This window comes from Gavia stellata, chromosome 13 (genome assembly GCF_030936135.1).
Source record: "Gavia stellata isolate bGavSte3 chromosome 13, bGavSte3.hap2, whole genome shotgun sequence".
NCBI lineage: Eukaryota > Metazoa > Chordata > Aves > Gaviiformes > Gaviidae > Gavia > Gavia stellata.
This window is the reverse complement of record NC_082606.1, coordinates 1,184,856-1,206,254: the sequence shown is the minus strand read 5'-3', so window position 1 is coordinate 1,206,254 and position 21,399 is coordinate 1,184,856. Positions and strand designations below refer to the sequence as shown.

The window sequence follows — 21,399 nt, the reverse complement described above, 5'->3', positions numbered from 1 at the left end:
CTTGGATTTAAATCCAAGATAGGGTTTTCCACTAAGTATGGCTCTTTGTCCCTTGTTCCAGCACTGTGGGTGTGTATCCAAAGACTAGCATCATTTCAGAGGAGCTGTGTTGCCAAGAGATGCGGCGTTGCACAGGTTTCAGGTTTTCCTCCATCGCTCAGTTGCAAGCCAGAATGATGCTTTTAGTTTCTTTTTTTCATTGTTTTAATCAAAACTTAAAGAAAGTATCATTTCACAAAGGCTTACACATTGCCAGCAGCTCTGTAGGTTTTATTTCTGATGTACTGGGAATTGCAGCGGGCATTTTTCACTTTATAACTACCAGTGGCACAAATTGTAAAATGTGAGTCACTAAATACACTATCCACTTGGCAAATGAAGTGGTTTGAGATTTAAATATTGTCATTTGCGCTCACATTAGTTGTGTTCATAAAACTGAACACTCATTGCCAGCTTGTGAGCATAGCATGTAACCTGTGTTACTTCCCTTCCGCCAGAGATTTCTGTACTTTTGGCCTTTCGCATTAGAAAACAAGCTGTTTCTCAGAAGTGACATTTCCATGTTCCTCTTCCGTCATAACAGCTCACCTGCACTCTACACCTCACAAAACATTATTACAGGCAAACCGCTTTGTTAGCTTTCCGTAACATGGATTTAACATTAAACCGCTGTTGAAACGCCTCTCACTGATTACATTTTTGGTTCTGGCCTCACCTCCATGCACATGGGAGTTGGGGCTGCTGAAAGCCTCAGAACTGTCGAAAGGAGCATTGGGTGGTGTCCCTGGTCACCCAGTGCCATTCCTGTCCTCCTGGAGCATGCTCCTGTGGAAGGGGCCCCAGAGGTCTTCCATCCCACAGCCCTCTGCTGAGCATGGTCTTGTGAATACGAGATTTGGATTGTGCAGCTGGTGGGAGCCAGAGGCTCCGAAGGCCCCATTCCATAGGAGGAACACAAAAGTTTGGCCAATGGGTGAAGCATGGAGATGCCTAGGACCTCTGCCAGGAGCATCAGAGCACAGTCACTGTCACCACATGGGACTCTCCTACAAGAAAGCTCTCTCCATTGAAAGAGCCTGTTCCCTGCTGAAACCAATGTGGAGGGCTGGGTGGCTGGAGATACCCCGAGCAACCTTCAGCAGTTGTGGTTTTCTTGCGCACAGAGGTCCATGCGACCTCCCGCACTGTAGGAAGGGAGTCCCCACAGGCACAGCTAGATTTATCTCCAGCTGACTCAAAATGTACAGAGTTGCAACCCCCATCTAGAGCTGAGGCCTGAAGGTGCTGCAGAAGATTTACCAAGGTCGCTCAGGAAATGTGGGGCAAAGCCAAGGCTCAAAGCACATCACCACAGTCACAGCATAGCATGTCACCCCCTTCCCTTTGGGTCTTCTCGCAGGCCTCCAGCAGAAAATGTGTTTTAAAATCCCTTCTGCCACTGAGCAAACCTACCATTTCCTCAGATATGGGAATTGCTCTTGACCCAAGCCATGACATGCCAGTTCTCATGCACTTTTCAACTCTCCATGGCCCTGCACTGAAAACCCACTTACTGCCTAGTCAATCCAAGACTGTGGGGGGTCTCCAGAGGCTTTCCAGCCTTGACTGTGGCCAACAAGATACAGTGACAGCGTGGTCTTGCTCGAAGCAGTAGGTTGGACCACAGACTTCTCTTCCATGCCTCTACACTGCGTTTATGTCTTCCTACAACTTACTGGGCACATCAGCAGTTTGTCTCTCCCAGCCAAACCTCAAGACCCATTTCCTTTCCCCAGGAGCAGCTCTCCCTGGCAGAACTTGGTCTGTAAAGGCATGAGGAGACATTGACGCCATGTCTCCCCTGCCTATCAAACCTTCTCCAGCTATTGCTGGGAACCTCCTCACAGGCAAGGCTGAGTCTCAACAGTCCTTACAGGATGCACTCAAGAAGAGGAACATACAGATCTGGGCTAGGGACCTCATGCTCAAGGAAGACGGGCATCTCGTGAGCAGCACTCAGCTGTCCCACAAGCTTCTTTCCCATGCTTCACCTGAGAGGTCCAGCTTCACACTCCCCAGTGTGCTCTCCCATGTTGAGCGTTGAGGACCAGTTGCCAGGCTTCTCCAGAAAGAGCCCCCTGCTCTCACACCTGCCTCCCAAATCTCACAAACCACCCAGGGTGTTCCTTGACGTAATGAAACCAGACTGACCTTGGAAGCCCATAGTGCAGCTTGCTGAGGGAAAGCTTCGCAAGCTTGGATTAGTTGTCAAGCTTTCCAGGAATTTTGTAAGGTCTGATGAGCCCTCCAGTCTCTGTTTTTCCACAGATTCCCTGTGCCACGTTTGGAAAGTCATTCCCTCCCTCTGCACCTAGTGAAATCAAGCACCTGCTTCCCCAGCCTTGTCTTCTCCCTGTGCCCTATTGAGGCCTGGAGTTTCGCACCCCTCCAAAAATGATGCTGCAGAGAGTGCAAACAAATAACTTCCCCCAGAGCAAGGATCCCCCGCTCCACCTGATCTCAGCAGATTTGGCTCTCCTAAAGTTAGAGCTTCAGCCTCCAAATGTCTCCTGAGCTCTCCCCAGAGCCACATGTCAGCTGGCACTGTGGGACACATTAGCATCCTGACAGAGCAGCAGCCCCACTGCAGAACTTAGTGTGACCATACAGGTAGAGAAGAGCAGTTTCAAGGCATTCAAGAAGCCTGGACCCTGAGCCCTATGGTCCTTGTTAGTCACAGCTTATTTCTAGCTCTGCCCAGTGCTGGTGGGACAGACTCGGGGACTGCCACCTTACCCCACCAGCCAGCCAGTCCTGGATTTTCAGAACAGGCTGCATCTTTCCAGCCTTGGACGTCATCCAGAAAATCCTAAACATGTGCATACGCTATGGACAGCATGCACACACAGATCAGTGGTGTCCCCAGCTTTCCCACCTGGGGACACCCCTGGGGCCAGATGCCCCCGTGCCACCACAGTGCACAGCAGGGACTCCCTCCCCTGATGGGACATAAGGGGTCCCAGCCTGTCCCCACGATGTCCTGTGCCCATGCAGGCAGGGACATGCATAGTCCCAACCCACTCCGTCCTGTGGCCCTGCTCCCTCACGGGCAGGGATGTGCGTGGCTCCATTGCACCCTGCAGGTGAGGACATGCATGACCCCATCCCACCCTGTCCTCACACATGATCTGGACACCCCCCCAGTCCTCCGTGCAGGCAGGGACATGGGTGGCCCCAACCTCCTAGTGCCCCATGGGGGTGTGTGCCCCAAGCAGGCAAGGACACAAGTGGCCCCGGCCCCTTGGTCCCCAATGCAGATGGGGACGTGTACCCCCACCTCACCCTGTGCCCTGTCCCCCAAGCAGATGGGGACACCAGTAGCCCAGCACCCTGGTTCCCATGCAGGTGGGGGGGGGGGGTACAGGTGTGTGTGGGGGGTACATGGTCCCCTCCCACGCTGCCCATCACACAGAAAAGTGTGGCCCGACCCCTTCCATCTCCCCACGCATGGCCCCATCCCAACTTGTCCCCCAGGCAGGAGGAGGCAGGAGTAGCACGACCCTCTGCCCCCTCCGCTGGCGACAACGCGCGTAGCCCGACCCCCCGCAGGTAGCAGCGCGCATGGCCCTGGGTCCCCGTCCCCAGGGCGGGGGGAGCAGGAACACGCGTGGCTCCCGTCCCCCAGCCTCCATGCAAGAGGAGACACGCGTGGCCCCGATCCCCCAACCTCCACGCAAGCGGGGACACACGTGGCCCCGGTGCCCCGACAATCCCACCCCCCGCAGGCGAGGACTCGCGTGTCCGCGGCCCCCCGTCGCGGCGCTCACCTGCGCGGCGGTGCGGCGGGCAGTGCGGCGGGGCGGGCCGCGCCGGCATTTACATAGGGCTCCGCGCCCGCCGGCGCCTATAAGAGCGCAGCGCGGGCCGGTGCCGCCCGAGCCCCGCCGCCGCTGCCGCCGCCACCGCCACCACCACCGCCGGCAGGTAGGTAGGTCGGTAGGTCAGAAAGGCCCGCCGCCCCCCACGCCGCCCCACCCGCGCCCCGCTGCCCGCCTGCCGCGCCCCCCGGCGGGGCGCCCCGCTCCTGCCCCGGCCCTTGGCGCGCTCCGGGGAGCAGCCCCCGGAGGCTGCCTAACCTGCGCAAGTGGTCCCGGCCAGGCAAGGGGGGTAAATCTCCATCCTGAGTTAACCCAGTGATTTTTCCCATCCTGATTTGACCCTTTGACAGCGGAAGGAAAACTCAGGGAGTCCCCCCCATCCCTGAATTGCAGCTCTGATCGTTCAGTTTCCAGGGGACAGGATTTCCCTTCTTTCAATGGAAAATACCAATCCACATCCCTGAGCAACCCAGTCTAGGATTGCTGTTGGCTCTGCCGTAAGGAGGTTTTGGCTGGGCACTTCCAAAAGGTCCCTTCCAGCTTGATTCATTCTGGGGCAGGAAAATGGGATTTCTGTAAACAGATTTGGACTTGATGATCTTACAGGTCTTTTCCAACCTTAATGATTCTGTGATTCAGAAACTGCTGAGGTTTGGGCACACTTTCTGCCTCCTTTGCCCTTCTCCCCTGCCAGTCCAGAATATTTTAAACAAAACATAAGTTGTCCATTTCTGCTAAATTACTGATCTTTCCTTGAAGATGTCTCTAGTCTTTTTCCCTCTCCATACACTGTGACAGAGGAAACCACAGGGGCTCTAGGGCCACAGCCATGCTTCTGCATAGAGGATGTTTTCCAAAGTGCAATAACTTCAGTTTCTCCTGCCCTGAGCTGCAGGCACCAGTTTTCTGTTTCAAAGCTGCAAAAATGCCAAGGAGCTGATCTTCTGTGCAGGGTAATCAAGTGAGCAAGATTGGGCAGACCGCAACAGAAAGAGTTGTTTCCCTGGAAATTCTCTATAAAACTATTCCCAGAAGTTGCAAAGTGTAGGAGAAATGCAAACATCCCTTGATATTGTTTGAAAGTTAAATTTCTATTTTAAAAGGCAACATTTTTCATGTTATATTCTGGGTTTTAAATTGTTATGTATTGTTGATTTGTTTTAAGCTGTGAAGAGTTGCTTTTCGGTGAATAGAGACTTGGAAATCATTCCTTCCCTCGTCGCATCTCATATGAAATTTGGGCAAAGATATAATGAAACCAGTAGAATTCAAGCGAGCAGGATTTAACTTGTCCTAGGCTAAACTGTTTATTCATTTCTTCTCTTCCAGCCGCTCAGACTGTTTGTGGGCACGCTTGCTGGACTGGGGACCCTGCAGCTGGACTTGAGTCTGACGTTGTAGCATCAGGACTCAATTACAGCTCTTGCTTGCCAGGTAATCACAGCAGGAATGGTGCTTGAAGGCTGCCCTTCTCTGGGCTGGGCTTTCCGGGGAAATAGCCCAAAACAAGATTTGTAAGGACACATGATAGATCTGTTAGTCCGGAGCAGAGAGTCAAGATAAGGTCAGGTCCAGATCAGTTGTCAGCCAGTGGTAAAAACCTGGTCTCCATTAAACTGTTTGCTGTAATGACCTGGGTTACTGGAAGGAGAATTATTCTGAAACCAGATATTGCTTTATGCATTGAAAAGTGACTTCAGCTGCCCAGGAAAACTGTTTATGATACTTATTGTAATCCCCACCCACTTTTAGGGATTTGGGACCCACATTTTTGTGGCTGAATTGCTCTGGGTTGGATCTTACCTAAAAAATACCATTAATACTGTTTTCAGAAAATGAGAATAAAATCAACTCTTCCATGCAGGGACAGAATGAAATTGTATTTGGTCATGAGTCATATTAGCTCTGGCGTTCCCTGACTTTAGAAGACTTCCCGGGGTAGTTACATGCAGAGATGCTATTAAATAAGCAAAATAAAAAGACTAAGCATGTAATCAGTTTTGGTAGAAAAGATCTAACCCAGGAATGGGGGAAGCTCTGTAATTGCTAGAACAAAAGTGTCAGTGGGAATTCAAAGCTGTCTATTGGAATTACACACTTCATTGTCTCATGTAACTCAGTTTCCTTTAGCTTTGAGATGTGCTCCTGATGTTTGAGATGTGCTCCTTGGACCCAGATTGTACTTTGCAGCTCCTGGGGAAAAGCCTCTTCGAGGAGAGGGGGTGGAAATAGGGGTGGTGGGCTTTGTTCCACTTGGCAACGATGGCCCCTGCCTGGGGATAATTTTGCTACTATGAAATCGATGTTCTCAGTGGTTCCTTGTTATTTTGGAGGAAGGCTTCATCTGCCAGTGGTGGACGGCTTGTGGGCTTCCTCTAAGAGTGTGCCACAAAGTGGAAAGCCCTGGCTGCTTTTTCTGGAGGGAAAGACCCAGCTCTGTCCTGGGGAAGCTGCTCGACAGGTTTCTGGGTCTGGGCTGCTCCTCAAGCTGCAGCTGGACAGCAGGTCGTGGTTTCCTGGGCTGCCACAAACCCTCCAAGCTGGTGGAGCCCTGCCCCAGGCACCTCCTCTCCTCCACCGAGGGCTTTTTGGTTGATGTGTTTCCCTGCTGGGGAGTATTTTGACCTGCCCGTTTCCTTGCAGCATCACATTTCCTTGTGCCTCTGGGGAGTTTTGAGGTGAACCTCCTGCAGCTGGTTATTCCAGAGCTGAGCTGGGGCTGGCCACCACGGGCTTGAGGCAGCCAGGCAGGGCAGTGCAGGGTCCCCGCTGTGACCGCTTCTCTCCCGCAGGCTGCCAGAGGTACAGGATGACTCTCTTTGACGGCGTCTACCCCTTCTACCCGCAGCAGAGGAAGGCCTACGTGTTCGATGTCAGCACCATCATAGTGATCGTGGTCTTCCTAACGTTTGCTTGCAGCTTCCTGCTCATCATCCCGGGCATCCGTGGACGGGCGGTGCGTGACCCCTCTCCCTGGGGATAAGCATCTGATCGCCATGTTTTGGATGCTGGGACGCTCCAGGCTGGTTTGGGGTGAGGCGGGAGGACAGCCAGAGCTGTTCCGCCCTGCCTGATGTCCCACTTCTCTCCCTGCAGAGGCTGTACTGGATGCTCCGGGTTCTCCTCAGCCTCGTCGTGGGAGTGGTGATCGTCGGTAGGTGCTGCACAGCCCTTGGAGGGTGGGTCTAGGGGCAGGATTAAACCCCGGGGTAGGGTCTATTTCTGGGAAATGTGAACTGGTGGTCACAGCTCTGGCCTGGCTGAGGCTGACTGCAGGGTCTGCCCGACCCCTGCTCTGCAAAGCAGTCACACAGCTTCCCAAAAGGGCCCCCACATCCCTGGCATGGGGGCTGAGAGCACCTGGAGGTGCCCGTGGTCACTTCTGAATCGAGAGTGAGCTTTGCTGGCTATAACTGCACCACAGAGGCTGAACACCTCCAGCTCCGGTGGGCTGCTCAGCCCCACGCTCCTCCAGCCGTGCAAGCCCTCCCGAGCTGCCCGCCGCACAGCTGAGCAGCTCGGGCTGAAGCCAGGCATGTTTGGAGGGTGAGAGGAGACTTGCAGTGACGTAGAGAGCAGGTCAAAATAAAACATAGGCAGGGAAGTGTGTGTGTCGGGGTAAAAACCTTCCAAGGAGCAAGGCAGGACGAGATGAAGGAGAGGATTTGATTTAGTAGAAACCAGGTTATCTTCTGTAATAAATGGGACTAGAGGTGGAAACCAGGCTGTGGGATTTCCAACTCGGACAGGGCAACAGGATGTGTAAGCAAAAGATGAACTGAGGGGATAGAAGACACTACACGGGGAGAGCAACCAGCCCTGACCCTAAATCAAAGAAACTCTCCTGCTGCAAAGGACAGGGCAGATTACAAGACTGCTTGGAGAGGGACGGTGAAGCACAACCTAAATGACTCAAACCCCGATTCGACCAGGCGATAGAAGTAGATATCTAGGCTGTGATCAGCCGTGGGACTCTGCCGGCTGACACAAGGGCTAGTCTGGCCTGCGGTGGTCATCCTCCACCTGGGGATGTCCAGGTCCTGGGAGAAGCCACCAGAGCTGCCCAGGAACATGGTACTAGGATGGAGATGGCAGAGGGGTGGAGGTCAGGGCTTGCTCCACAGCCTTAACCAGCTCAGCCCTGGAAAGCCATCCAGCACTGCTCTCCTAACGATGCTGCTTGGGCACACAGGAGGAATTAATTGTTTTAAAGTCAGCATCAGGGTTCCTGTCTAGCGGCAGTGGGGCACACTCGACCCTGCAGCTAGATAACATTCCTGCAGAGCTGCTACTGGATCAGTGCCCTCACAAGTTGATTCAGCAGCTGAACTTATTTTCGAGCAGGTTTAAAAGGTCTTGTTCAGCCTGAGGTTAAATCATCACCTTCACTTTCAGCTTGTCTCAGTGCTGAAAAATTAAGCCCACCACAAAGTGAAAGTCTTCGGACTTTGGAAAGGATACTTTGTTCCAAAAAGCATATACCGGAAATGTTTCAAATTTTTACCCCAGCTGAAATGGCTGGCAGAGCTGTGATGGCACTTGCCACTCCTCTCCACCGCCTCCATTTCACAGTCGTCTTCACTATTCACTAATAGTGCGATCTAGGCAGCTTAATATTTGGCAATGAAACTCACCCCTGTTCCTGAGGCTGAGGGACAAGCTCATTACTGAGTCCTGTCCCCGGAGGCTGCAGTGTGTGCCGTGGTGGGGAGCTTGCAGGGAAGTCCCGGAGAGGATGCCCAAGGAGGAATCAGGTCGCGGGGTTGGTCCCTGGGGATCTGAGCTCCCCCGCTCCTGGATCCAGGGAGTGGATGCTCAGCGAGGAGAGGACATGAGCTCTGCCAGGGCGTGGGAGCTGGTTGAGGCACGTCCTGGTGGCTGAGTCAGCTCTCCTGCCCTCCTTACACTCCCTTGCAGTGTCACGGTGGGAACGGTGCTCTTTGTGCTCGCCTGTGATCCCCCTTGAGCACAGCAAAGCCTGAGACTGGCCCCTCTTTAACCCCAGCTTTACTTTTCCTGGCAGCTGTCCAGTTCACGGGGGACTGGGAGACTGGCTGGGTCACAGCAAACACCTCCTACAAGTCCTTCAGCCGTGCCCTGGTCAACGCGGACATCGGGCTGCATGTCGGTCTGGCGGGGGTGAACGTCACACTCTTGGGTGAGTCTGATGTCCCCATCTGCAGCTCTGCAGTGTCCATGGCCCCAGGAGGCCTCCAAGTGCTCTGTGGGTGGCCTTGGTCTGCGTGGAGGCTCCTGGGACCCTGCTGTCCCTGGGGTGCCCGTGCTCCTGGCTGGCAGTGCCCAGGCTGCTGGGACACAGCAGGACCTCAGTCTTCTCCCTCTGGCAGGAAACCCAGTGAATCAGGTCAACGAGACCATCAACTACAATGAGCACTTTGCCTGGAGCTTTGATGCAGACTACGACCACAGCTACAGTGAAGGCCTGGAGAAAGGGCTGCCCAGCCCCATCCTCTACGTGGCGGAGAAGTTCACCACGCAAAGCCCCTGCAGCGTGCACAGGCAGTACCGCATCTCCAGCCACTACGCATCAGCCACTCTCTGGTGAGCCTTTATCTCCTGGTGCAGGCAGGGGAGATGCAAGGACATGGGAGAGGCTCTGCTGCCCTTCCCAGGAGGAAAGCCATGTGTGTGGAGGGGCCTCTGCAAGGTCTGTGGTCAAACCAGTGGCCCTGTAGGCACCTTGGGGTGAGCAGATAAGAGGGATGGTCCTGGTTCTCTCTGCTGGGCAACATCACCAGGGCTGGGCACGGGAGAGAGGAATATCATACAGAACCCTGCCGTGAGGTGGTGATGACGGCAGGGGTCCATCCGCATGGAGGGAATTGGAGCTGCTGTCCTTGGTGGCCAGAGAGGCCCACGGGTATGTGCAGAATTCTCCCATCCCCATCTGTGAGGGTATTTAATGTTTGGGAGTGGGACCAGATGAAGAGAAACTGATGCTGCTGCTATTGTGTGGTCAATCTCGACTCTTTAGTTGGATCTGCTGGGCAGTGACATGTTACTGCTCATTTGGGCTGAGGGAGAGCTGGTCCATGGCTGTCAGGAGATGCTCCCCTCTACCATGCGTTGTGGAGGGCAAGGATCATTGCAGCGCTCTTCCCCCTGGGCTGGGTTTGAGAGCAGGGATGCAGGAGTCAGGAGAGGGGCCTGGTGGTACCATGGAGCAAGAGCTCCTGGTCCATAGCTGAAAGCTTGCCCTGTCACCCAGCTCCTGAGACAAGTTCAGAGCTGCTCCAAATGACTTATGCCTGCTTCTGCAATTATCCCAGTCCTGTGTGCTGCTCTCTGGGGTCCACACTGCCCCACACGTGGAAGGGCAGGGAGCTGAGATAGTCTAGATACACTGAGGGCTGCCGTGGCCTCCTTGAGGCTGGTACGGTCTATGGACTGAGCAAAGGGAAGAGAAAATCTGGGTTTCTGGCCTCTGGATGTAGTAGTGTGAGCATTGCACATCTGCTCGCTCAGCCTGGGTGGCCCGGGGTCACTCCAGCCTCCCCACTGAGCTTCTTGGCCTCATGCAATGCAACCTGGACCCCAGATTCCTCCTCCCACATGGAGAGCCTCACATAGAGCGCCCTAGTCTGTGGCACTTGCACAACTCATCCGTTGGTCTTCTCTTGTCCCCAGGGTGGCCTTTTGCACTTGGCTCATCTCCAACATACTCTTCTCCATGCCCGTCCTAGTCTATGGAGGCTACATGCTGCTGGTCACAGGGGCCTTCATGATCTTTTCGTTGCTCTCGTTCTCCACCGTGAGGAACTGCCTGGTGTGCCCGATCCAGTTTGGGACCAGAATCCTGCACACAGGCTATGGGGGATCTTTCTGGCTCACGCTAGCGATTGGTAAGGACACCAAGCTACATCAGGGCACACCACCTTGTCCCTGTGGGTGTGCAGGAGTCCCAGGGCTTCTCCCCCAGAAGTGCAAGTGAGAGAGCTCGGGGAGTGGAGCCCACCAGAGCCCCCGTCTGTGCCTTGGCAAAGCAGATCCTGGCAGAGACGTGGAGAGGGCTGGCAGAAGGGGGAGCACCATCCCCATCTGAAGGGTGATGGAGGGATTTTTATTCCCTGAGGTGCAGTAATGCAAGGAGATGGGGATCACTTGCCAGGGTTTTAAGATGCTCAGCACAGCAACTGAAGCCACCTCATACAGTAGAAGGCCATCTTCCATAAGAGAAGGCATTGTCCCCTGGCAGGGGCCATCAGAGGAGGGGTGTGGGGAGGGAAGTGTGCTGGTGTTTACAGGAATGCTCTCAGAGAGCACGTTGTCTTCCAGGCTTGCTCTGTTTTGTGGCTGGGATCACTGTTGTCGCACTGCACTACTTCAACTTGGACCTACTGAAAACTTTCTTTGATCTTCGTGAGGACAAAGCAGAGGAGTACCAGGAGATGACTGAAGTGTATGTCAACCCTCATTTTGTGAACAAAGGACTGACTCCTTTTCAGCCCTCCACACTCAACCCCAACAGCATCTAGAAGAAAGCTTTTCCCACTCCGTCCCTGAAGGTGGGCCCGAAAGGGCAGAGGACAAACCCTTCTTGATGTCCCCGGAGACCCATTTCCCCATCCAACTGCCTTTGAAGAGTGCATGAGTCCATGTTGGGATAAGTACTTGCTGAGAAATACCTTTGCAGACTGTATCTCCCTGACCGTGCCCTCTTAAAAAGGGCAGGCTTTGCAGAGAGCTGGCAGGCTGCAATCAGAGCAGCTCACAGCTCCAGTGACTTGAGCTGCACACTCACCTGGGGATCTCTGTCCCAGGAGAAATGCCCTTCCTGCTCCATGCCCCGGCACAGCTTGGTGCAGTGAGTCTCCGACAGCCAGTTCCCACACCAGAAACTGAGCTCACTAGTGAGATTTCTCATGGGGAGTACCCATGACTCCAAAAAGCCAGTGGTTAAACCAGCTCATTTCTTTCTCAAGCACTGATGTTTAGTGTAGACCTTTAGGCTTACCTAGGAAGGCCAGGCACAGACCCCAAACTCCATCGGGCTGGATACTGCATGAGCTAGAGTAGAAAAGCTGCTCCAGAAATAAAGACTGAATAAACATGCGATGGAGTTTGCTGGCGGGGAATGTGGTGATGTGATTATTTTCACTTTCAAACTTGGGATTTATTAGATAAGACTTGTAGCCTAGTGTGGGCCAAAAAGATGCCACAGGAAAGGAAGGAGAGGGAAGAATGAAGTTACCCCTGTCCAGCTGGAGCACGCTTGGGCTGGCTGGGCTCACCACAAAACGCAAGCCTGAGGCCGGGAGCCAGACCCAGCCAAGGTGAGAAATGAAGTGCATCAAGCTGCATTATTACAAACAGAAGATGGGCTCTGGCACCAAACCCACCAGCCTGATGAAGTCTCCATGGGCTGGCCCAAGGAGATTGCCATATCTGAATGCTGGAGACGTGGGCATCTTCAGCCCAATTAATTGTAAAGGACATAATTTCAGTATTTTGGCTCTTTTCTTTCTGAGAAAAGACCCTCGCTGTTAAGTTACTTATTTCTTTCATATGATATTTGTGTTGCACTAATGTGATTTGATATGGGCAAGAACTATTATTTTCAATAAAACTTTATTAAAAACATGCTCCTTTGAAACACTTTGGGCATTTTGGGGGGCTAGTTTCTTAAGCAGGGGCTGTGAGGCTTATCCGCAGGTGACTGCTTGCAAGCCCCCAGCAGATGCATCCTTCCCATGGGGGAAGCTGCCCTGGCAGAGGTGCCCCCAAGGAAGGATGCGGCTCATTGGCATGTGTCAAGGTGAGTCCTTGAGAAACCCTTGTTATGGGGACTAGGGATGTAGGAGAGCCTCAAAAGGACTTTAACTAGCCAAGCGGCAGGACAAAAGCCATAAGATTAAACCAACAAAACTCCCTCAGGAAAAGGAGAATCCCTTTCTCGAGTCTTCCTTGCACCCAGACGTGTCAGGTCAGGAGCCACCATGGGAACATGCTACAACCCACCACAAGTTTTTGGGGCTGGTGTGGGACAGATCCAGTGCGCTGAAAGCATAGGAGGCTGGGAGGTTTCCCACCCTTTCTGCCACTGCATCTGGCACTCTCCAGCCTCATCTCCTGCTTTTGGGCACGATTGCGCCCCAGTCACATCCTCACCAGAAGAAAAGCTTTGGCCTGTTGCACCAGATATACAGGGCCGTGAGCCCAAATAATAAACAAAACATAAAATTCGATCTGTTTGAAGCACAAAGACACCAGATCTCTGTGTGTCTTGCCCGCTTCCTAGCGAACATAGGACGGCCAGGATTTCTGCAGCAGGGCTTGCATGGGGCCAACTAGGCAGTGGCAATGGCATGATGGGGGATGCAGAGACCCCTTCACGCATTGTGTCTTATGCAGAGCAGGGAGTCAGGACAAGAGGGGCTGGCTGCGTCACAGGGGCTGGCCACCTGCAAGGAGATTTGCAGGTGGAGGACTTCTTCCCTTGCCACCACAGGGAGGTGCACACACGAGGGCCATTGCTCCTGAGTGATCACTTTGCCTCACTACATGTTGTCATAGCACCTCCTTCACATGCACTAAAAGAGCTGTGGCTGACCATCCTCCACGTTGTGCTGCTGCAGGTCCTACCTCCTCTGTCCACCACAGCTCCCGGCTCAGTTTCCTCGCTGGACTGATCCGTTGCTGGACAACAAGACATAAAATAATTGCCATTAAATCCCTGGCTCTCGGCCCAGGCTGCTTCTGGTCCCACGCTACCCAGGGAATCTGGCATCTAACCAGAGAGTCAGCGCCAGCAATGGAGCAAACACTGGAAGCTTCTCGGAGAGCACAGCCCGGGGCTCTGCAAGGACCTTGGTCCCCATGCCTGGAGGGACTCATTGCACCAGGGCATGCAGCCACCATACCATCTAGCAGGCAGCAGAGCTGCCCACTCCCCTGCTCCCCAGGTTGGGCTGCAAGGGGGAACACACCAGGGAGAGGCAGAGGTTTATGAGGGCTGAATTTCAAGTCAATAAATAGGAGTTTGTTGCACCTTGGGTCTAGTTCATCTGTAGGCTGAAGCATCTCCTGGTCGATGCCATTGGGAACATCCTGGATGAGGTCTCCCAAGCCCAAGGAGTTCAGCTCCAACCTATTTTTAAATGCCTGTTGGGTCCTCCAGGTCCTCATTGAAGGCTCTTCCATCCTGAATGGGATGAGGCAGGATGCCATGTCTGAGCACACCCTCCCCAGAGGGCCTGCCCCATGGTGGTCCCTCTGCAAACCTCTTTCCTGGGCTGGGGAATTGCTCCCATCAAACTTTCCACATGCCCAGGGTCACTCCAGGAGCTAAAGTCCTCCCATATCCCCCCTGCTTGTTTGCCTGGGGGTGCTCCGATATCCTATTTAGTGCGTGTTGATTTGCCTTTATCGCCCTGCGCCGACTAGCTGTGGTAAGATGCCCCATACGGGACCACAAAAGGGCTCTGCCTTTGCCTTCTTCCCTTCCCTGTGGCCGCCATGTCGCAGCAACAGAGCATCCCCAGCCTGCCAGCCCTCAAAGGCATGCCTCTATCGACAGACACAAGAAAGACCAGGTCCAACTTATTTTATTGAGATAGAGGGGAAAATGAGAGAGCACAAAACAAAAAAAAAATGTTGCAAAACCTGCACAGAGGTAAAGGGGTGAAAACCTGAAACATGCTCCCTCCCTCCCTGCGTGGGCAAGGTACCTGCTAGATGTGAGCAACTGGGAGTGGGCAGCTGCATCCACCTTGGGCGTTCAGGATTTCAGCGCCATGTGCCCCACGACACGTGTATTTCCATGGCTGAGCAGGAGGAAACCAAGCCTCACGGACTGGGTGTGAGGCTCACCTCTTGCTTATTGATTACAGCCGCTCTCCGGGGCACTGCAGCACCCCCGTTCCCATCTACTCTTCTGCTTCCCTCCCACCGAAATGTTTTGTCTTCCTTTCAGAGGGCTGTGAGAGCACCAGTAACTCACAGGCTGGTGGCTGTGGTTTGGGGTGTTTCTAAGCACTTTAAGAAGCAGGGGCAAACCAGCCAGGTCCCTGACCGTGACGTTTCCAGCCCAATGTACAGCCCAGTGCACCTCAGACCCACATCGAACCTGAGCTGTGGGGTGCCAGGATGGGTCTGAAATCCAGGATGTCTCCAAAGTCCGGTACCTCCAACCACTGTGGGCCTCTTTGTCAGCCTGCTCTTCACCCCTGACCAAGACATGGTGCTGGATACAGGGCACCCCGGTGACACAGCTGTGCTCCGTCTTCCTGACCACTGATGGGAAGAGCATCCCCAGGCAGAGGGGACTTCTCAGAGGCCTTTGGGGTGGGGGTACCTTTTGGGGGGGCTCTGCTTCTCCTTTAGTTCATATCCATGCTTCTGCATTTATTTAGTTTCTCTCCATTTTGTTCTGGTTTAGTCTCTGCATCTTAGGGAGGACTCTCAGGGTTTGTTGGGGATGGACTAAGGGGAAGGGCAGTAGCCCGGTGCCTGTAACTGGACAGCCAGGGATGGGGCATGGGTTCTGTTCACCGAAAAAGTTCTTCCAGCTGCTGGTGAGTACAACAGCAGCAAAAAAAAAAAATGGGGGCAAACTGTTGTGTTTGAGACACCTTTTCAGACTTGGATGTTCTTGTTACCCGGCTCTTGCCGTGTCTCTTCCCACCTGGGTCCCTGAGGGGGGTTGGACCGGAACGTGAATTCAGGAGGGATGTCCTCGTGCTTTGCCCTGCCTCCCTCCAGTGCCTTACAGCTGGGTGGCTGTCACCTCACAAAGCTCACCCAGGGGGACCATCAGCACATCGTGTGCAGAGGAGTTGGGCTCAGCTGGTGGGTAGGACTTGTCCCACACCTTCTCTTCTTCTCCCTTTCCCTCGTCCAGGTTAAAGACAAGCTTCAGCTTCTCCGGCTGCACGGAGTTCAGGATGATGACGCCCAGCCCCAGCAGCAGGCACAGCAGCCCTGCAATGCACAGCATGGGGAGACACGTTAGCACCTCTTCTCCGCTGTGTCCTAGACCCAGACAGACCCAGGTCTGGGTTTGGAGGCCAACGGCACATGGCATCACCCAGGAGGTCAAGGGAAGGTGTTGTTTCCTTCTCCACATCTGGACTCTGCCATCAGTTCGGGCTCCCCAGTACAAAAGAGAAGTCAATGAACTGGGGCAGATGGCCAAGAGAGTTGGGGCTGGAGCCCACTATGTATGGGGAAAGGCTGGAGGAGCTGGGCTTGTTTAGCCTGAAAAAGAGGAGTCTTCAGGGGGACTTAATTGCCATCATCTGCTACTGAAAAAGACCCAGTCTCTTCTCGGAGGTGCACAGTTGTAACATGGGAAATTCTGGTTGGATAAAAGAAAATAATTGCTGCCCAAGAGTGGGACAGTTGTGGGGCAGGTCCTGAAAGGCAGAGGGGATCTCTAGCCATGGGGACAGCCACCACCAGACTGAACAAGGCTGATGTGGCTTTGAGGTTAGCCCTGCTCTGGGCAAGGGCTTGGAGAGAGAACCTCCCTGAGGGTCCTTCCAGGTCTGGTCTTTCCCCGACTCTGCGGTTCATGACTTTCATGGCACTCCTCTGGGCACACCTCCATGCAGATAACTTTGGCCATTCAGATCTCCTGGCTGCTCAGCTCTTTTTTGCCCAATCTCGATGATGCTATCCTAAATTCTCGTATGCCATTAAAAAAAAAAAAAAAATCATTTTCTGTCACCAGCCATGGAGACAGAAGGGATGAGGCACTGTTGGGGCATCACTGAGCATCATCGCCACGGGGATGGAGAACAAAAGCCCCAGGAGCAAGCTGAGCACTCACCTGTTGCTAATGTCAGCCAAAAGGATCCACCATAGTCTGTTTTCAAAGAAGCTGGGCCAAACTGGATAGGGCACTTTGGGGTGTTCCTCGCAGTGAAGAAGAAGAGCAGTGAGAAGAGCATCAGCGTAGCAGTGAGCAGGAGCATGTAGCCACCGTAGAGCAGGATAGGCATGGAGAACAACAGGATGGAAATGAGCCACGTGCAAAAGGCCATCCTGCGAAAGGACCACAAAACTGAACAGAAAGTGTCATGCTTGGAGCCTCTTCTCAGGGTCTCCTCTCCACATCCCACTGGAGGGATACAGCCCTAGGCAACGTGCTCTCTCTGGCCTTGCTTGTCCAGGTGGGCTGGTCTAAGAATGTCCCTTCCAACCCAAACGATTCTGTAACTGCATGAATGGTGGAGCTGTGGGACCGGTCCTGCAGTGGTGGAGAGGGATATCCATGCCTGAGGACATTGAGTGTTGAACGTCACAAACCCCTAGCACCTTGATATGGCTTTGATGTCTGCCCTGCTCTGTGCCGGGGACTGGAGTAGAAACCTCTGGAGGTGCCTCCAGATTAACTCTTTCTCTGACTCTTGCGGTCCTCCACAACTGCCCCCCACCCCCTCCCCACCCCCTGCCCCGGCAGTTCCCACTAGTTCAAAGGGAGAATGGCAACAAGGGGGACCTTTTTTTGGAGAACCACACCACAAGCCGTGCCCACATCTGATTCAGCACCTGGAGTGAACCCAGCTGCCAGCCCTGCCCTGTGCTTGGGGTTTGGGTTTAGCTTGCTGGGGAGGTAAGCCTAACAAATTGTTCTGATTCCAAGAATAGTAACAAAAAATAAGTTTACATCAACATCCCTGCCTTGAAATACTCCTTCTCAATAGCAGGAAGGTTTGGACAGGGCTAGTTATTTTTCCTGAAAATAAAAAAGGAGATGTGAGCAGGGACCTGGAGCCTACACCCATAGGGGGAATCGCAAGACTTACTCTTCCCTGCAGTGCCTTTCCCATGATCTCTGAGACGCGTGGGGATGCTCTGAGCCTCCATGATCACAACACACACAAAGGCTCTCATCTTTACACCGCAAGACGGTCTTTGAGCACCCTTTTGACAGTCCCTCCCACTCCCCACCAGCAGGTCTCATGTCCTTTTGGGCATGCAAGAGGAACCCCCACACACCGCTGGTCTTATTGGGGCTCCGCATCTTGCTTGGGAAAAGACCTTGCACCATAAGCCCCACACAGTTGCATCTGCTTTCCTTTAAATGAAGAATAATTCTGCAATTTTGCACATCAGGGCAGAGGACACAGAAGAGGACTCTGGGGAGACGGGCAGGCCAGGAAGCATGAACATCCTTGGTTTGGCAGAAGGGCAGGTGCCAGAGACCAGCCAAGGCTTTGGCATGGCCTTACAGGGAAGAGGGTGGCTCCATCAAGCTCCCTCTGCTCTACCTGGTTCTTTCCACCTCCCCACTGAGCAGAGATAGGGCTGACCTCTTGCTCTAACTTACCACAGTGTGAGGGATGCGTAGTGGCCAGAGATGCGATACTGCCTGTGCATGCCGCAGGGGCTTTGCGTGGTGAACTTCTCTGCCACATAGAGGATGGGGCTGGGCAGCCCCTTCTCCAGGCTTTCACCATAGCTGTGGTCATAGTCTGCATCGAAGCTCCAGGCAAAGTGCTCGTTGTAGTTGATGGTCTCATTGACCTGATTCACTGGGTTTCCTGCCAGATGATGAAGACTAAGAACCTTTCTCAGCCTTGGAGGCAGCTCCAAGACTTCCTGGTGTGGGGGCTCAAGGGCCCACAGCCTCAGTACCCAGGTGCACAGCTGCCAAACTTGTGCCAAACTTGCACCCAATCCCCTCCTGTCATGATACGCACTCACCCACCAGTGTGACATTCACCCCCGCCAGGCCAATGTGCAGCCCAATGTCTGCTTTCACCAGGGCACGGCTGAAGGACTTGTAGGAGGTGTTTGCTGTGACCCAGCCGGTCTCCCAGTCCCTGGTGAACTGTATGGCTGTGAAGACTTCAAAGGTTAGTCATGATGGTCACCATGGCCTCAGCATCATCTACCCCATCCCAAGGGCAAGGCCTGGGTTGTGAGCCCCAAGGAGCAGAAGTCTTGTATGTCCTTCCCAACATCAACCCCGACCCATGACCCTGAAAGCCCCACTTGGGTTGGTTTCTCCCCAGACCCAGCGCTGTCCCTAGCCCTAGAGGCAATGGGGCTGATGTGTTGGCACTGCCTAGGCACTGGTCCTCATCTAAGCACCTGCCAATTTGTCTGAGTCCCCTGGCAGTTGGCGGTGGGCTTTCGGTGATGGGCCTGGAGGTGGTCTGCACATATGACTGCCAGCCTTCAGAGAGGAGATAGATGGGTACTTGCACCTCCCACCACTTGCTGGAACCAGGTCCTAGACAAAGACAGGCGTTGGTCTTCCCCACTCATCCTGCGGGCTGGACTTGGTGCTTGGCTGCTCTGTTCACCCTCCCTCACCTTGGCTCTCCATCCCCTGTGTCTTGGGCATCCTTGAGCTTCCCCCCTCAGGACCCCAGTACTCACTGAGGACCACCACTCCCACGAAGAGGCCCATCACCAGCCGCAGGAACCAGAAGAGTCTCTGTGAGGGGTGAGCAGAGGGGGGTCCATGTCTCAGTCAGATTTTGCCATGGGGACCTCAGCACCAAGCATGTCATTTAGAAATGACAGTCGATGAGAAACAGGCCTGTCTCCCCTGGGAGTCACCCCATGGGCTCTGCAGGTGGGTGACATGGGGGGGGAACACGTGGCTGGGTCATCCCTGCCATGGGGTGGGGGAGGCAGAAGGGAGATCCAGCCAGAGCAAGAAGGTCAAGACAGCCCATTTGGGAAAGCCATGCCATGCCCTTTCTGGGAAGGAGGATGGAGACACTCCCTTTAATAGTCCTGAGCTGGGATTCCAACACTTATCCAAACCTCACGTGTTTGGACCTATTGGCAGCTGGCCACAGGTGGAGACAAAAGCATCGGCCAGACGTTCGCAGTGTGACCCTTGGTGGGGAGACGCCTCTCGGCCAGCCTCACTGCAAAGCCAAACATGCAACAAGCACACAGCGTGCGAGCGGTGGGCTCACAGCGAGGTCTGTGGGCCATGCAGACCCCCGTGAGCAGTGCTGGGACACGCATAGTGCACACCTCCTTCTATTATTGGGGTTTCGGGGAAGGTGGAGCGAGCTCTTTGAGCCTCGCCCTGTTTTTCCACTACTGCGAAATCGCTTGGGCTTGCTCACGGCGAAATCCAGCCAAGCTCAGATCTGGGCGCCTCATAAATTTGGGATGGTGGAGTTTGGTGTCTCCAGTATGGGGGTACATGCTGGGTTGGGCTGGAGCTCACCCCCATGGTTTGCTAGAGATCCTGGAGCCCTGGCCATGAACCTGTGGGCATGTTTGCTCCCCAAGTTTGTTTTTGAGGTTGGGAAGGAGGAGGCATGTGGGATGAACAGGGCAGGAACCAGAGGTCTGAGCTCCCCTGCCCCTCCACTTACCCCCCTGCCTCGGATCCCTGGCAGGATGATGATGAAAGTGGCCAACACAGAGAGGAAGATGGAGATGATGACGGCCAGGGCGGTGTCGAAGGGGAAGCATGCATTGGCGCCGGGGTAGAAGGGGAAGGAGCCGTTCCATAGCGTCATTCTGCTGCCCAGGAGGGCTGGAATTTGGCACTCAGAGAGACATCAGGGAGAAAATCACCTCCACATTTCCACCCCATCTAGCCTTCTCTGCAGAGCCATCTCCTGCCCACTTGCCAGTGTGCTGCTTGTCCCGGGCACAGCTATGCGTGCATCTCCAGTGCCCGTGCACATTGCAGTCTCGCATCTGGCCCTACGCTCAGGCATCTCCCACGGGAGCCCTCCATCTCCCCAGGGTACATCCCAGAGCAAAGCAGTTTTGGAGTCACCGGGGCATCCACTGCAATGCTCAGATTGTCCCCAAGATGCAACAGCAAGACATCACACATCGCTGGGCCTCTCGCTCCCCTCCTCTGCCTGTTCTTGACCCCTGGTCTCTTGCCTGTGCTCCCACCCTCCCTGGTTCAGCTCTTTATCAAACAGCCTGGCTCCCACTTGTGGGTGTTGTGCTCACTTGTGGGTGTTGTGCTCGGGGCGCTCGGTGAATCACTGCACAAACATGGGCTGTGCCCTGTTGGGCTGCTCCTCGCTGAGCCCTGGACAGAGGAAACTCCTTGCTGTCCAAGGAAACAGGAGTAACCCAGAGGGGACAGAGAAACTGCCTGTCCCTGGCAGCAGGGTGCCAATCACCACCTGTCAACCCTCTGTCCCAGGAGCCGTCTGGAGGCAACGCTGTGCCGCTGCGGGCGGAGGGATGCTGCTCAGGAAGCTGGCTGTGGTTTTTGCCAAGGCACTGGGCCAAGGCACTTCCATGCTAGGAAAGAGCTGCTCAGCATCCCTCAGGAGCAGGGACTGTCCCAGTAGTGGCTGCAGAAAACACCCATGCCCCCTTCCCCGCGCTGAGCCTACCTGTGCCACGGCCGATCCTGAGGGCTGGCTGCTGTGCAGACTTGCGGCGTGCTCTGGGATGCTGCCTCCCTGCCCACGCTGCCTCCCGGGCTGCGGGCGAGAAGCCAACCCAGCGTGTCACGGTTGTATTTCTCCCAGTGTTTTTTATGGTGCCCGCCTCCAGAGGTGGCTGGATGGCGCAGCCTTACCCACAGCTGATCAGCCCCCTCCGGCACTCCTGCTGGGCCCAAGGGCAG

At 54.4% G+C, this 21,399-nt stretch overlaps 2 protein-coding genes across 2 annotated transcripts; one reads left to right on the top strand and one right to left on the bottom strand.

The window, feature by feature from the left end:
- The first annotated feature begins 6,666 nt into the window (after window positions 1-6,666).
- Window positions 6,667-11,353, top strand: DUOXA2 (dual oxidase maturation factor 2). The gene is made up of 6 exons (XM_009808815.2): window positions 6,667-6,813; window positions 6,954-7,011; window positions 8,881-9,015; window positions 9,206-9,419; window positions 10,506-10,720; window positions 11,154-11,353. Exons 1-6 carry the CDS (start codon window positions 6,667-6,669, stop codon window positions 11,351-11,353), a joined length of 969 nt encoding a protein of 322 aa, XP_009807117.2.
- Window positions 11,354-15,582: 4,229 nt separating this feature from the next.
- DUOXA1 (dual oxidase maturation factor 1) lies at window positions 15,583-20,317 on the bottom strand. Its single transcript, XM_009808814.2, has 6 exons — window positions 20,171-20,317; window positions 19,209-19,266; window positions 18,528-18,662; window positions 18,151-18,364; window positions 16,648-16,862; window positions 15,583-15,797 (listed from the first exon to the last, which is right to left on the bottom strand). Exons 1-6 carry the CDS (start codon window positions 20,315-20,317, stop codon window positions 15,583-15,585), a joined length of 984 nt encoding a protein of 327 aa, XP_009807116.2.
- Window positions 20,318-21,399: the final 1,082 nt, after the last annotated feature.

What these genes read in the sequence shown, in the direction of transcription:
- DUOXA2 (XM_009808815.2), top strand. Translation starts at nt 6,667, where the DNA reads ATGACTCTCTTTGACGGCGTCTACCCCTTCTACCCGCAGCAGAGGAAG. An exon ending in CGGGCATCCGTGGACGGGCG is followed by an intron (nt 6,814 to 6,953) that starts GTGCGTGACCCC and finishes CTCTCCCTGCAG; the next exon opens with AGGCTGTACTGGATGCTCCG. An exon ending in CGTGGGAGTGGTGATCGTCG is followed by an intron (nt 7,012 to 8,880) that starts GTAGGTGCTGCA and finishes TTTTCCTGGCAG; the next exon opens with CTGTCCAGTTCACGGGGGAC.
- DUOXA1 (XM_009808814.2), bottom strand. Translation starts at nt 20,317, where the DNA reads ATGACGCTATGGAACGGCTCCTTCCCCTTCTACCCCGGCGCCAATGCA. An exon ending in CGTGGGAGTGGTGGTCCTCA is followed by an intron (nt 18,663 to 19,208) that starts GTGAGTACTGGG and finishes AAGTCTTCACAG; the next exon opens with CCATACAGTTCACCAGGGAC. An exon ending in GGTGAATGTCACACTGGTGG is followed by an intron (nt 18,365 to 18,527) that starts GTGAGTGCGTAT and finishes ATCATCTGGCAG; the next exon opens with GAAACCCAGTGAATCAGGTC.